General features: G+C 41.5%; 1 protein-coding gene across 1 annotated transcript in view; it reads right to left on the reverse strand.

Annotated features, from left to right (window-relative positions):
• The window catches only part of PIKFYVE (phosphoinositide kinase, FYVE-type zinc finger containing), a 77,600-nt gene extending 71,251 nt beyond the window's left edge, over nucleotides 1–6,349 (reverse strand). Inside the window, 3 exon segments of the mRNA XM_029933952.1 lie at nucleotides 102–254; nucleotides 2,396–2,576; nucleotides 5,936–6,349. Of these exon segments, the coding sequence (XP_029789812.1) occupies nucleotides 102–254; nucleotides 2,396–2,567 (325 nt within the window). The 5' untranslated portion in view covers nucleotides 2,568–2,576; nucleotides 5,936–6,349.
• Between the last annotated feature and the right edge of the window lie 5,396 nt (nucleotides 6,350–11,745).

The raw sequence follows: 11,745 nt of genomic DNA on the forward strand, positions 1-11,745 counted from the left end.
TTCCAAACAGCGGAAAAGTCAAGTCACTAAATAACCTGGGAAACACGATGACTGGAAAAATCTAACACACAGAGAGAAGTAACAGAAGAACACGGCCTCACCTAATACTGCCGAAGATCGCCGTTGGAGTTCCTCATTAAGCTGTTTTTTGTAAGGTGCAGGCGACCTCACAGACTGCGTTCTGGAAGGCAGCTGAGGGCTGGTCCAGCTGCCACTTAGAGGGGGCTGCTCTCCCTGGCCCCCTTCGGCTCGCTCTGTAGCAAAGGAGAACTTGGCATTATTTGCAAAACTAAGACTCAGAGTACAGCAAAGAGAAGGAATAAATAAAACTGTTCCAAAAATAATATATGTGTAATACACGCCTAACTAAAAATGAGTTAAAAAAAAAAGAAATTCAAAGAAAGTTGCAAAATGACGGGCCAATATTTCTTCTTTGGCATGTGATCTGCAGTTTGTTTCACTCTTCGTTAGAAATACCTTGAGCATATTAAAGAAAATAGTGAGATAGTAAATAATAGGTACTCAATAAACATCTGCTGGATAAATAAAATGATTATTGTCTTATGATGACTAAATATAATCTGGTATCCCACATGAGGTCCTAGAACAGAAAAAGGACTTTAGGTAGAAACTAAAGAAGAATGAATACAACACACACTTTAGTTTGTAACACCATATCAGTAACAGTTCATTAACTGTAATAAGTGCACATACTAATGCATAGGGAGAATGGGTGGGGGACTATAAGAGAATCCTTTACGATCTTCCCAATTTTTCTGTAAATCTAAAAGTAAACAATAAAATTCTTCTTAAACGTCATTACCTTAAAAATGGACTACTAACAGGAAGAGATTTCACAGAGCTTTAAATTGACTACTAATAAAAGTAGGGGCGCACGAGTTGGTTCAGTCAGTTCCAACTCTTGATCTCAGCTCGGGTCATGATCTCACCATTCGTGCCCCTGCACGCGCTCGCTCTCTCTGTCTCTCAAAATAATAAAGAGACTTAAAAAACAAGTCAGTTAATACTATTAAAATTTCTCCAAAACTATTTAAACTATTAACCCTCAAATTCCTTACAAGAGGGATTACATTCTAATGCATTTCAAATAATACAGCCAAATATAAAGCAGGGATAATAGACCATGTATATATATATATATATATATCTTTTTTTTAATGCTTATTTATTTATTTTGAGAGACAGAGAAAGAAAGAACATGCCAGCAGGACTGGGGCAGAGAGAGCAAGAATCCCAAGCATGCTCCATGCGGTCAGTGCAGAGCCCAACGTGGGGCTCCAACTCCTGAACCGTGAGATCATGACCTAGGTGGAAGTCAAGAGTCAGATGCTTAGCTGACTGACTGAGCCCCTAGGCCATATTCTTTAAAGATTTTTCTTCCAGGTAAAAGATCTACTACTTAAAAAGAACTCACTTAAAAAGTACCTTTTCACTTCCAGTTATGGAATGAACAATCACGGAGATAAATGCTACCGCATAGGGAGTGCAGTCAGTGGTACTGCAATAACATGGTGACGGTCTGCAGCTACGTTTGTGGGGAGCACAGTGTAGTGTATAGACTTGTCCAATCACTATGCTGGACCCCTGAAACTAATGTAACATTGGTGTCGGCTCTACTTCAGTTGAAAAAACAAAGATGAAAAAAGTAAAAATACGGAAGATCTCAACTAAGGGACATTCTGTAAAATATTTGGCGCGTTCTCTACAAAAATGTCCGTCTCACAAAAGACAGAGAACAGGAAATGAAAGACAGATGAATAGTACATGCGGTATGTGATCCTGGACCTGATCCTAGAATGGAAGTTTTCTTTTGAGGGCAATGCATTTGGAATATGGACAGTTGATTAAATGAAAGTACTGCATCAATGTTAAACTTCCTTACATAAGTAAGTAAAAAGTATCTTTTCATTTGATACAACTACATTTACACCTTCATCTAACAGGTTTAAGTCTAGAAGGCATGCTAAACAGTTTCCATTTCGGAAAAATAGGAAATCTTTCCTCTTAGGTGCTCATTCTTCTAGTTTTATGGCTTTAATTAAAATCTTTTGGCTATTAACCCGTGGAAGAACAAAGTCCACTCTGTGAACTTAAAGTTGAAACATATTAAGAAAGGGGGGAAAATACTAACTTCAAAGAGGGACCTCCTTTTAACATTATTTTTCAATTCATATCTTCAGTTACCAATAACTAATAAGATGACAGGGAAAAGTCTAGCTTTCTCCTCTTAAGCAGCAAACCCCAGTGACCTATGATTAAAGCTATCTCCTTGCTGATCTTTCACATTCTTACAAAGACACAGCATGAAAGTTGAACAAGAGAATCTCAGAAAATCAAAAATACAGGTTCTCTGATCCTTAAGAACAAGTCTTACCTTTGTTAAATCGAAAGAGATTTACAAAAGAACTATACGCTGATTTAAAAGGAGGTTCGTCCTGATCAGGAGTCAATGGTTTAAAATGTGTGAGATGAGAAGGACTAGTTGGAGACCGAGGCAAATCGTTAGCGGAGTCCAATGTTGGGGAAGCCTTATCATCTGTGGCCATTTCATGAGTCTAAAAAACAAAAGGTAGGAGTTCCTAAGGAAGCCCAAAATTTGATTGCAAACAGGATCCCTAAATATCTGGAAATCTGACTCTGAAAACTCAGATCTCCGAAGCCAATGAGGAAATAACTCTAGTTCAGCATATCTTGCAAATTAAGGCTTAAAAACACTGCAGTCTAGATCATAAGGAAGGGTCTCAGATGACTGAAACTATGATTACATAGACAATCTAATTTTCTTTTTTTTATTTTTATTTTTTATGTTTCTTACTTATATTTGAGAGACAGAGAGAGACAGTGAGAGCAAGGGAGGGTCAGAGAGGGAAGGAGATACAGAATCTGAAACAGGTTCCAGGCTCTGAGCCAGCTGTCAGCACAGAGCCTGATGCGGGGCTCGAACCCACCAGCCACAAGATCATGACCTGAGCAGAAGCCAGATGCTTAACTGACTGAGCCACCCAGGCGCCCCGCCAATCTAATTTTCAACATTGCTACTCAATCCACAGAAAATATAAAAATTATTCATAATTTGGAGGTAAGGTACGTATGTGAGCAAGAAACAAGAAAAAAAATGCCACATCATTTGTATCTTTTCCATTTTAAGATTTTTTTTGGAAAGGGAGATAACAGCTTTTTGAAGTTGGGGGGGGGCGCCTGGGTGGCTCAGTCGTGATCTCATGATTCGTGGGTTCAAGCCCCGCATCGGGCTCTGTGCTGACAGCTAGCTCAGAGCCTGAAGCCTGCTTCAGATACTGTATCTCCCTCTCTCTCTGACCCTCTCTTGCTCACGCTCTCTGTCTCTCAAAAATAAATAAAAAACATTAAAAAAAATGAAGTTATGAGGAAAACTGGTTTTACACAAGCATATTAATTCCTAAAAAAATTTAACTTATTTCAATTTTTCTTTTAAAAACATAAAACATAAAGATTCCCAAGAAAATAAAATGAAACAGCCATCCCTTAATGATCTTTCTATATAACCTCAAAGATGACCTCAAGTTGTGCCTCATCCCCTTAAGAACTAGTCAAACCAACAAGCTATTCCTGTCAGCTCTCCTTCTAGGCACATGAACCTGATTTTTCTCCTTTTAAGCATAACCTCATATTGACATTAAAATGAAGATCTTAAAGGGCTTTTTTATTAAATAACCAAAAATGGTAATTCAACCAAAGTAATAAAGGTAACCACATCACCAGATGGAGGGTAGAGAAAAACATGGGGATCATATTAACACTTCAAATTAATGAGAACCATGAACCATGCATAACTGTTGTCATTAAAGTACTATAGATGACTTTTGATTTTTGTCATTTATATTTACAAAGAGGACATCACACACTCCCATAAAATGCTTTTCAGTTTCAAAATCATATCTACCATCTCATTTAAATTTTACAAAAATCCTGGAGAGTGCGCAGAGCTGGCCTTATTACACTTTGCCTCTGAGGCAACAATGCACGTGAACCTAAAATGACTTTCTTGAGGGTCACACAGTTAGTCAGTCAGGGGTAGAACTGTAATTAGACCCCAAGTTTTATCCCAGAATTCCTCTTTACATCGAAATTATTACTGTAGCTCTTCACAGACTTCCAACTCCAGCCTATCTAAATTCCTGATTAGTAATTTAATTGATTAACTAAAGCAGAAATGAAACCATGGACTTGAACATGATTTGGCAATAAATGTTTATTGCTGTGGCGGGGGAGGGGGTTGGAAGAAGAAAAAGAGGAAGGAGTGTTGACGAAAAGGAGGGAGAGAGATGGAAGAGAGAGGAAGGTAGAGGGAGAAAGGAGAGAGTGAGAAGAGTGAGGAAGAGAGAAAGGAAGAGAGGGAGGAAGAGAGAAAGAAAGAGAGGGTCTCTAATATCACCTTCTATTAGGGAGAAGAGTCCACAATCCTTCTAAATTATCATGACAACCCATATTCCAGAAGAACGGGCTGCGAAGTAAGCTGCTAAATGAATCAGTATCAACTCAAAAAGGTGGGGAGAGGGGGAAAAAAGAAGAAAAAAAGAGCACTAAAGAGAAAGGATTCTGTGATTGCAAGAACACCCCTCAGGCCTGGGAAAACAGCCCACATTCTACTTTGACCTAAGTAACACGTAAGGCAGAATCAGCAACCTGCATGAAGAATCTTAGCATTACTGCTGAGGGTCACCCATATGCAGAACTACTTAAGAAGCTTTGGAGATGTGAAGATAAAATTACCATGAAAACACTCAGTAAGTACAATCTCTGAAACATAAACACAATCACACAGCTAACCTCAAAAATTTCATAATGACGCCAGGATCTTGAAAAAACTGCCTTCCAACTCTTATTCTCTGGCAGCTTAATTACTGTGACATAAACTAGGATTTGTCGCTAACTGACATGCAATTAGAACTATTAACCTGCCCTTTCCAAATGCCGGCACTTTGCCTCTTTCTTGAAGGCTGCCGGTATACACAGCCCCACCACACACTATTTCGTAGATGAAGCCAAAATGAAAGCTGATCATGTATTAAATGTAGAAAATAAGCCAGATCTACTACCAATTTCAAAATACAGGAGATGAAAAAAAAAAACCCAAGTATCAGCTGAATAATTTCTAAATACGGTTTTTAAACATACTCGAAACATATCCAATGCAGGCTAGCTAACATTAGAATTGTCAGTTTCCATCAACAAAGATTTTGCTGTTCAATTTTTGACCAACGTGACAACAAAAACACTAAAGAAAGACGGTAACATGACCCATATTACTCTTCCCAGAAAGCAGAAAAAGGGAGCACACAGGAAAAGAAAAAGGGAAAATAGTTTTGCTCCACAGAACAGACAACCTGCCCAATCTTTGTCAAAAGCACAAACCCAACCAAAACAAAAAACAAAAAAAACCAACAAAAAACCACTAAGGCTTATCTGGATCCTGACTGAGTGAGAGTTTTGGAGTGGCAGAAAAGGAGATTCAAATAAGTTAGAAATAAGAGAGTGCAATACACCAAGTCACTACCTCTACCATCACTATGGTACTTATTTTAAAACAGAGGATGCACTGAATCAATAAACGACAATTTAACATACACCTACACATCTCAGATAAACATAAATAACTTGCTTTATACAGAATTCTAGCACTTCTAATATTTCTTGAATATCTTAAAAAAATAATAGCCTCTCTATTGGACATATCTTAGTTCCCTAAAAATATCCATCGCATTTCGTCCTCACCCTGTCGCTGGGGACACTATAAGCAAAGGTAAAATACTAAATGAGAAATCAAGCCTCCTCCTCAAGAGACTCCAAAACATAGGTAGTAATGGAATGGACTCAAATAGCAGAAGAGAAAAAAAAAAAATTAAAGAGGTTATGTTCGTATTTGAAAACCCACTATTCGTGTCGTTTTCTGTAGCTCAGGAACTTTCTTTTCCAGTCTACGGATGCACCTCTGACACACAGACTAGGAGCTGATCCATCGGAGAGGGAGGAGGAACGGGACTGTGCACCTCCGAAATAAGCTGAGGGACATGGGACAAGAGAGGGGCAAGGGAACTTGAAATGTTTCCAAGGAAACCTCTTCAAGAACAGCCGCGCCCGGCTCCCTTCCCCGCGAGTCAGACCAGGGGCAACCGGGGAATCCGGGAGCCGGCTTGCTGCGGGTACAGGTTCTCTGCCCGTCGTTGCCCAGCCTCGGCCACAGTCCGGCCTCCAGCCACGGTGCTGAAGCTCAGCTCTCGCCTTTACTCCAGCCTTCCCCTCCGCTCCGGCCCCGGAGCTCCCCAAACCGGCCTTGTTCCCCACTCAGAGCCAGCCGGCCGCCCCTCCCTTACCTGCGCCTCCCGCCCCGGCCCCGCCGGCCACCCGCCACCCCGGTCGCCGCTTCACCCGGTTCAGGCGCAGGCAGCCAGCTCCGGAGCGCAGCGACGGGGGTATTCGGGCCGCCGGCGGCGATTGCGGCAGGAAGCAAAGCCACTTACATGGTTGATGCGGCTTCTAGTTCCCCCGAAGGCTCCGCCCCCTGCCCCTCCTTCTCTCCAATCCGCAATTCTCCCGGCTGCCGGCTCCGCCCTCCTCTTCCCGTCCGCGCCACGTTTGGATCAGACGCCCAGGCAAAAAGAGTCGAGTTCGGATAGAGTCGTCCTCGACAAATTGGCCGGTTCGGCCGCCTCGGCCTTCCCAGAGGAAGCCAGGGCGACTGCGCGCGTGAGCATCACGCGTGTCGGGTCACCGGACGGGTGCTGGCTGGGCCACTGCGGTTACCGTATGTGTTCGTTGATACGGGCTCTCTAATATGTTACCGCGCTCGGCGTTCCTGGGACTGACATTCAGGAGAGCATAGACTGTTGTCATACTTTAGTGACTCCGTCAATAACCCCCCCAGGTGACCTTAAGCAAATTCTTGAGGTCCCTGCCCACTTAACTGTAAAATAGGGCTAATAACAATACCCACCTCACGGTTTTTTGAAGATTAAGTAAAACATTGCACGGAAAGCGTTTGGCACAGCGCCCTACGCAGAGTTAAGTGATGTGAGCCCTGCAGCTAGTATTTTCATTCAAGTTGTGCGTTGCCAAGACTGGGTGCCAAGAAAATTACCAAGCGGGGCGTCTTGCTCAGCCTGGCTAGCATTGGTCCATCTTTTTGTCCTGCTGTGAGCGTTGTACCCTTAGCTGAAGAAAACATGCCAAAACCCGCTGACCCCAACTGTGGGACTTGGCAGGACAGTCAGGAAAAAAAGGACACCCAAAACAAGGTGCTATTTTAATTAAAATTTTCAGGCCCTTTCCCCAAGAGTTTTGGCAAATCCATTACCCAGTGTTCCTCGAGTTAGCCTCCTCATTGGATGGAGAATGGCATCAAAACCTGAAGGCTCATACCGCTACAGGGAAATCCCGATCACCATCCACAGCTGGGTCCCTCAGCAGTCATCCTGAGTGGGTCACCTGCCCCTCTTCCGTCCCTCACTACTGTTCCACATCACACCACTGCTCACGGCCCTCTACCTTGACTATCCATCTCAGCAGAGAATCTCATCTACCTGAGTCAAAAGGCAAAGGCTATTGGGTGTTACCTCTAACAAATGCCCCACATATTTATTATTCTGAGCATATTATTGTTATGTTGGTACTATGCTTATATTCCTCTATTATGTATTAGTTGCATTTGTACTGAAAATAGCTTTTCCTTTCTCTTTTTTATATTGATTCCTAATGTTCAATTCATTAAACAAGGAGACCATTAGGCCATTAGACTGAGCTTTTCTTTTGAGACAGAGAGAGAGAGAGAGAGAGAGAGAGAGAGAGAGAGAGCGCATCCCCATGTGTTGGCAAGAGGCTGAGGAAGAAAGAGAGAGAATCCCAAGCAGGCCCCAGGGCAGAACCGAACTCAGGGCTCAATTCTAGGACCCTGGGATCACTACCTGAGTAGAAACCAAGAGTGGGATGCTCAACCAACCTCGAAGGCCCCAGAATGAGACGGTTCTAATGACTTAGTAGTCTATGTAAGCAAACCAAAACCTTAGCCTAGAATGCCTCAAGGTTCTGCATTTAAAACCTAAAGACAACCAATCACCAACAGCCACCTAGGCTTTCCTAAATATGTAACCGCCTAAGATGTGGTCAAATAATTCTCTTGCTTTGCTTCTACCTCTTCTCTACAAATCTTTCCCCTACCTCCTGTTGGTGGAGTGCTTCCAATCATTTCGCATTTGGCAATGTCCAATTCCTGCTCAAATAAACTCTTAAAAATTTTAATATGCCTCAGTTTATCTTTTAACAGGAACAGTACAGACTTGTGGGTTTTATACAGCATGTTATAATTCATTACTGCCACCACTCTTTCTGACAGTAAAGTTGTCCCTAATTTGCCCAGTAAGAGCCCCTTTGAGTAGCTCCTGTGTACTTTTGACATGTCTTCATCACTTTTTGAGTACTTCCTTACTTTTTTACCCAATAAAATATGCCAGACTCGTCGTGAACTATTCTTGCTCCAGAGTTAGAATTAGTTCTCTAAGGATCCTTGATTCCCTGTAGGAGGAACACAAAGATGTTTTTAAAAATAATGAAATTCAGGGGTGCCTAGGTGGCTCAGCCGTTAAGCGTCCGGCTGCGGCTCAGATCAGGATCCCACAGTTCGTGGGTTCAAGCCCTGCGTCGGGCTCTGTGCTGACAGCTAGCTCAGAACCTGGAGCCTGCTTCAGATTCTGTATCTCCCTCTCTCTCTCACCCTCCCCTCCTCGCGCTGTCTCCCTCTGTCTTTCAAAAATAAATAAAAATCATTAAAAATTTTTTTAAAAATCATGAAATCCAGGGGGACTTGGATAGCTCAGTCAATTGGGCTTCTGACTTCAGCTCAGGTCATAATCTAGCAGTTCATGAGTTCAAGCCCCGTGTTGGGCTCTGTGCTAACAGCTCAGAGCCTGGAGCCTGCTTCAGAGTCTGTGTCCTTCCCCCCTCTCTCTGCCCCTCCCCTGCTCTGTCTCTCTCTCTCTCTCTTTCTCAAAAATAAATAAACATTTTTAAAAATCATGAAATTCAGTTCTGGCTAGGAAGTACTGAAAATGGCACTCTTATACATAGCATGTGAAAACATGAATAGGTATATCCCTCCTAAAAAATGATTCGACAGATCTAACAATTGCCTTTAAAATGTTCATACTCTTTAATCCAACAATTGCAATTTTATCAGTTGTGCCTCAGGAACTGATTCAAGTGAAAAGTATAACTAAATATGTTTTTCACAATTATTCAAAACAGTAATAAAAAGGAAACAAATTTCTGACAAACAAAAAAAACCATGAAAGTAATACAGCCAAATGATGGATAATTAAAATTTATGGTCATTCTTCAGCTCAGGTCATGATCTCACAGCTCATGGGTTCAAGCCCCGCATCAGGCTCTGTACTGAAGTCTCAGAGCCTGGAGCCTGTTTCTGATTCTGTGTGTCCCTCTCTCTTTGCCCCTCCCCTGCTCATGATCTGTCTCTCTCTGTCTCTCAAAAATAAATGTTTAAAAAAGAATTATGGTCATTAAAAATTGCATGAAGATATTCTGGAGCATTCTTCTTTATTTCATGATCAAACTTCTTGAAAAACTTTTGTCTCCCTTTCCTCACTTCCCATTCAAACTTCAATCCCCAACAGTGTGGCTTCTATCAGAATCATTCTGATAACATTATTCTTCCTAAGGTGCGTTCATGAGGCCCTCCTACTTGCCAGGATTATTTTCAGGCTTTGTCTTGCTTGCCTTCTCTATAGTACCCCCTCCTTTTTCGAAATCTTCTCTTGGGTTCCCATCAGTCTGTGCTGCTTTTTCTACTACCTCCTAGATGATCCTTGCCATTGTCTTTTGGGGGCCACCTTTCCTCCACTTGGCTGTTAAAGATATTAAATATTCCACAGAGTTCCTGCTGAGGTAGACTTTTCTTCTTACTGTATATTTCTAGTTTATGACCTCGTAAACTCTACGGCTTCCATTATCAATACATGCTAATGAGTTTTCTAGGGCTGCCATAACAAAGTGCCACAGATTGGGTGACTTAAACAACAGAAAAGTATTTCTTACAGTTCTGGAGGCTGGAGGTCCAAGATCAAGGTGCCTGCAGGGTTACTTTCTCCTGAGGCCTCTGTCTTTGGTTGCAAATAAATGGCTGCCCTCTTGCAGCCTCTTGACATGTTTTGTCCTTCTGTGCATGCACATGTGTCCAAATGTCCTCTTCTTATAATGGCACTAGTCCAAGGGCACCTGGGTGGCTCAGTCAATTAAGCATCTGACATCTGACTCTTGATTTTGGCTCAGGTCACCATCTCATGGTTTGTGGATTCAAGCCCCATGCCAGGCTCTGCACTGTTTGAGATTCTCTCTCTGTCTCTCTCTCTCTCCCTCTCTTCCTGCCCCTCCCCCCTCAAAATAAAAAAATAAATTAGCTTTAAAAAAAGACACTAGTCAGATTGATTAGGGTCTGCTAATATAACTTCACTTAACTTTAATTACCTCCTTAAAGCTCCTCTCTCCAAACACAGTCACATTCTGAGGTACTAGGGATTCGAGCTCCAACATACGAATGGGGGCGGGGGCGGGGGAGAAGGACACATCCTTTAGCCTATAACAATACTAAAGAGTCTAAGGTTTCTCTCTTCAGCCCAGACACCCCTCCTGAACTCCAGATGTGGCTAACTGCCTCCTTAACATCTCTATCTTGGTGTCCCCCAAGCATCTCAAATTTAACAAATCTTAAACTTAACTCACTGTCTTGACCATCAGATCTGTGACTCTGTCTATGTCCCTTATTTGTTGAAGGGCACCCTGTCACCCAAACCCCATGCCCAGAACTCACCTTCACTGGGCTTTCTCCCATAATCTTCATGGCCAATAAATTTCAATGAAGTGAATTTCCACAAGGTAGAATGAACTGTTTGTTCTACTTCATTTTTTTTAGATCATCAAAATGAAAACACAAATGTCTTAGACTATTTATGAGAATCCTGTTATCTGGATGAGTGTCTCATAACCTAATACTGACAAATTTCATAGCCCATGTTTCTATTTGTGTTTACAACTGTAAATAGGACCAGCTCATATTAAAATATTCAGATTTTTTATTGGCCAAATGAAAAACAAATGATGTCAAGGCATGCAGTATTAACAAAACAGAGGAAAATGGTGTGCTAAGCAATGAATTCTCAGATGACACCAGAATAGGCAAGCTAAATTCAAAAGAGCAAGAATGTAAGCAAACATCGTGTGTTATATTTAGTTAATGTTGTTAATGGGTAATGTATTACTTTATAGTTTTGTTCCTTGTCATTTTGTCTATAAATTTGTTAATTTTTAGTGGTGAAAGCTATTAGCAAAAGGAGCATATACCTAGGTTTATGCATATACATATATGCAGTAATATAAATCAATTCTAGGGATCTACAAGAAAAAATTCAATGAAAAAGGAGTTCCTATGTTATTGGCTTAGGAAACATTGTTTTGGGATGCGGAGACTCCCATCCATAAATGTTACCTTGCTTCCCACATTGACTCAGAGTCAAATTTGCAGCCCATGCCTAGAAGTGTTTAGGATTTGATGAAATACATTTTGTGATTAAATTCACCTTGGTTCTGTATAATTTCCTATATGTATTCTCTCTCTTCTTCCTTTTCCTCACATATATTCAATGTATTTTATCGTGCTATATTGTGTGTATTTTGAAGGCT

The sequence above is a fragment of the Suricata suricatta genome, chromosome 3 (assembly GCF_006229205.1).
Source record: "Suricata suricatta isolate VVHF042 chromosome 3, meerkat_22Aug2017_6uvM2_HiC, whole genome shotgun sequence".
Lineage (NCBI taxonomy): Eukaryota > Metazoa > Chordata > Mammalia > Carnivora > Herpestidae > Suricata > Suricata suricatta.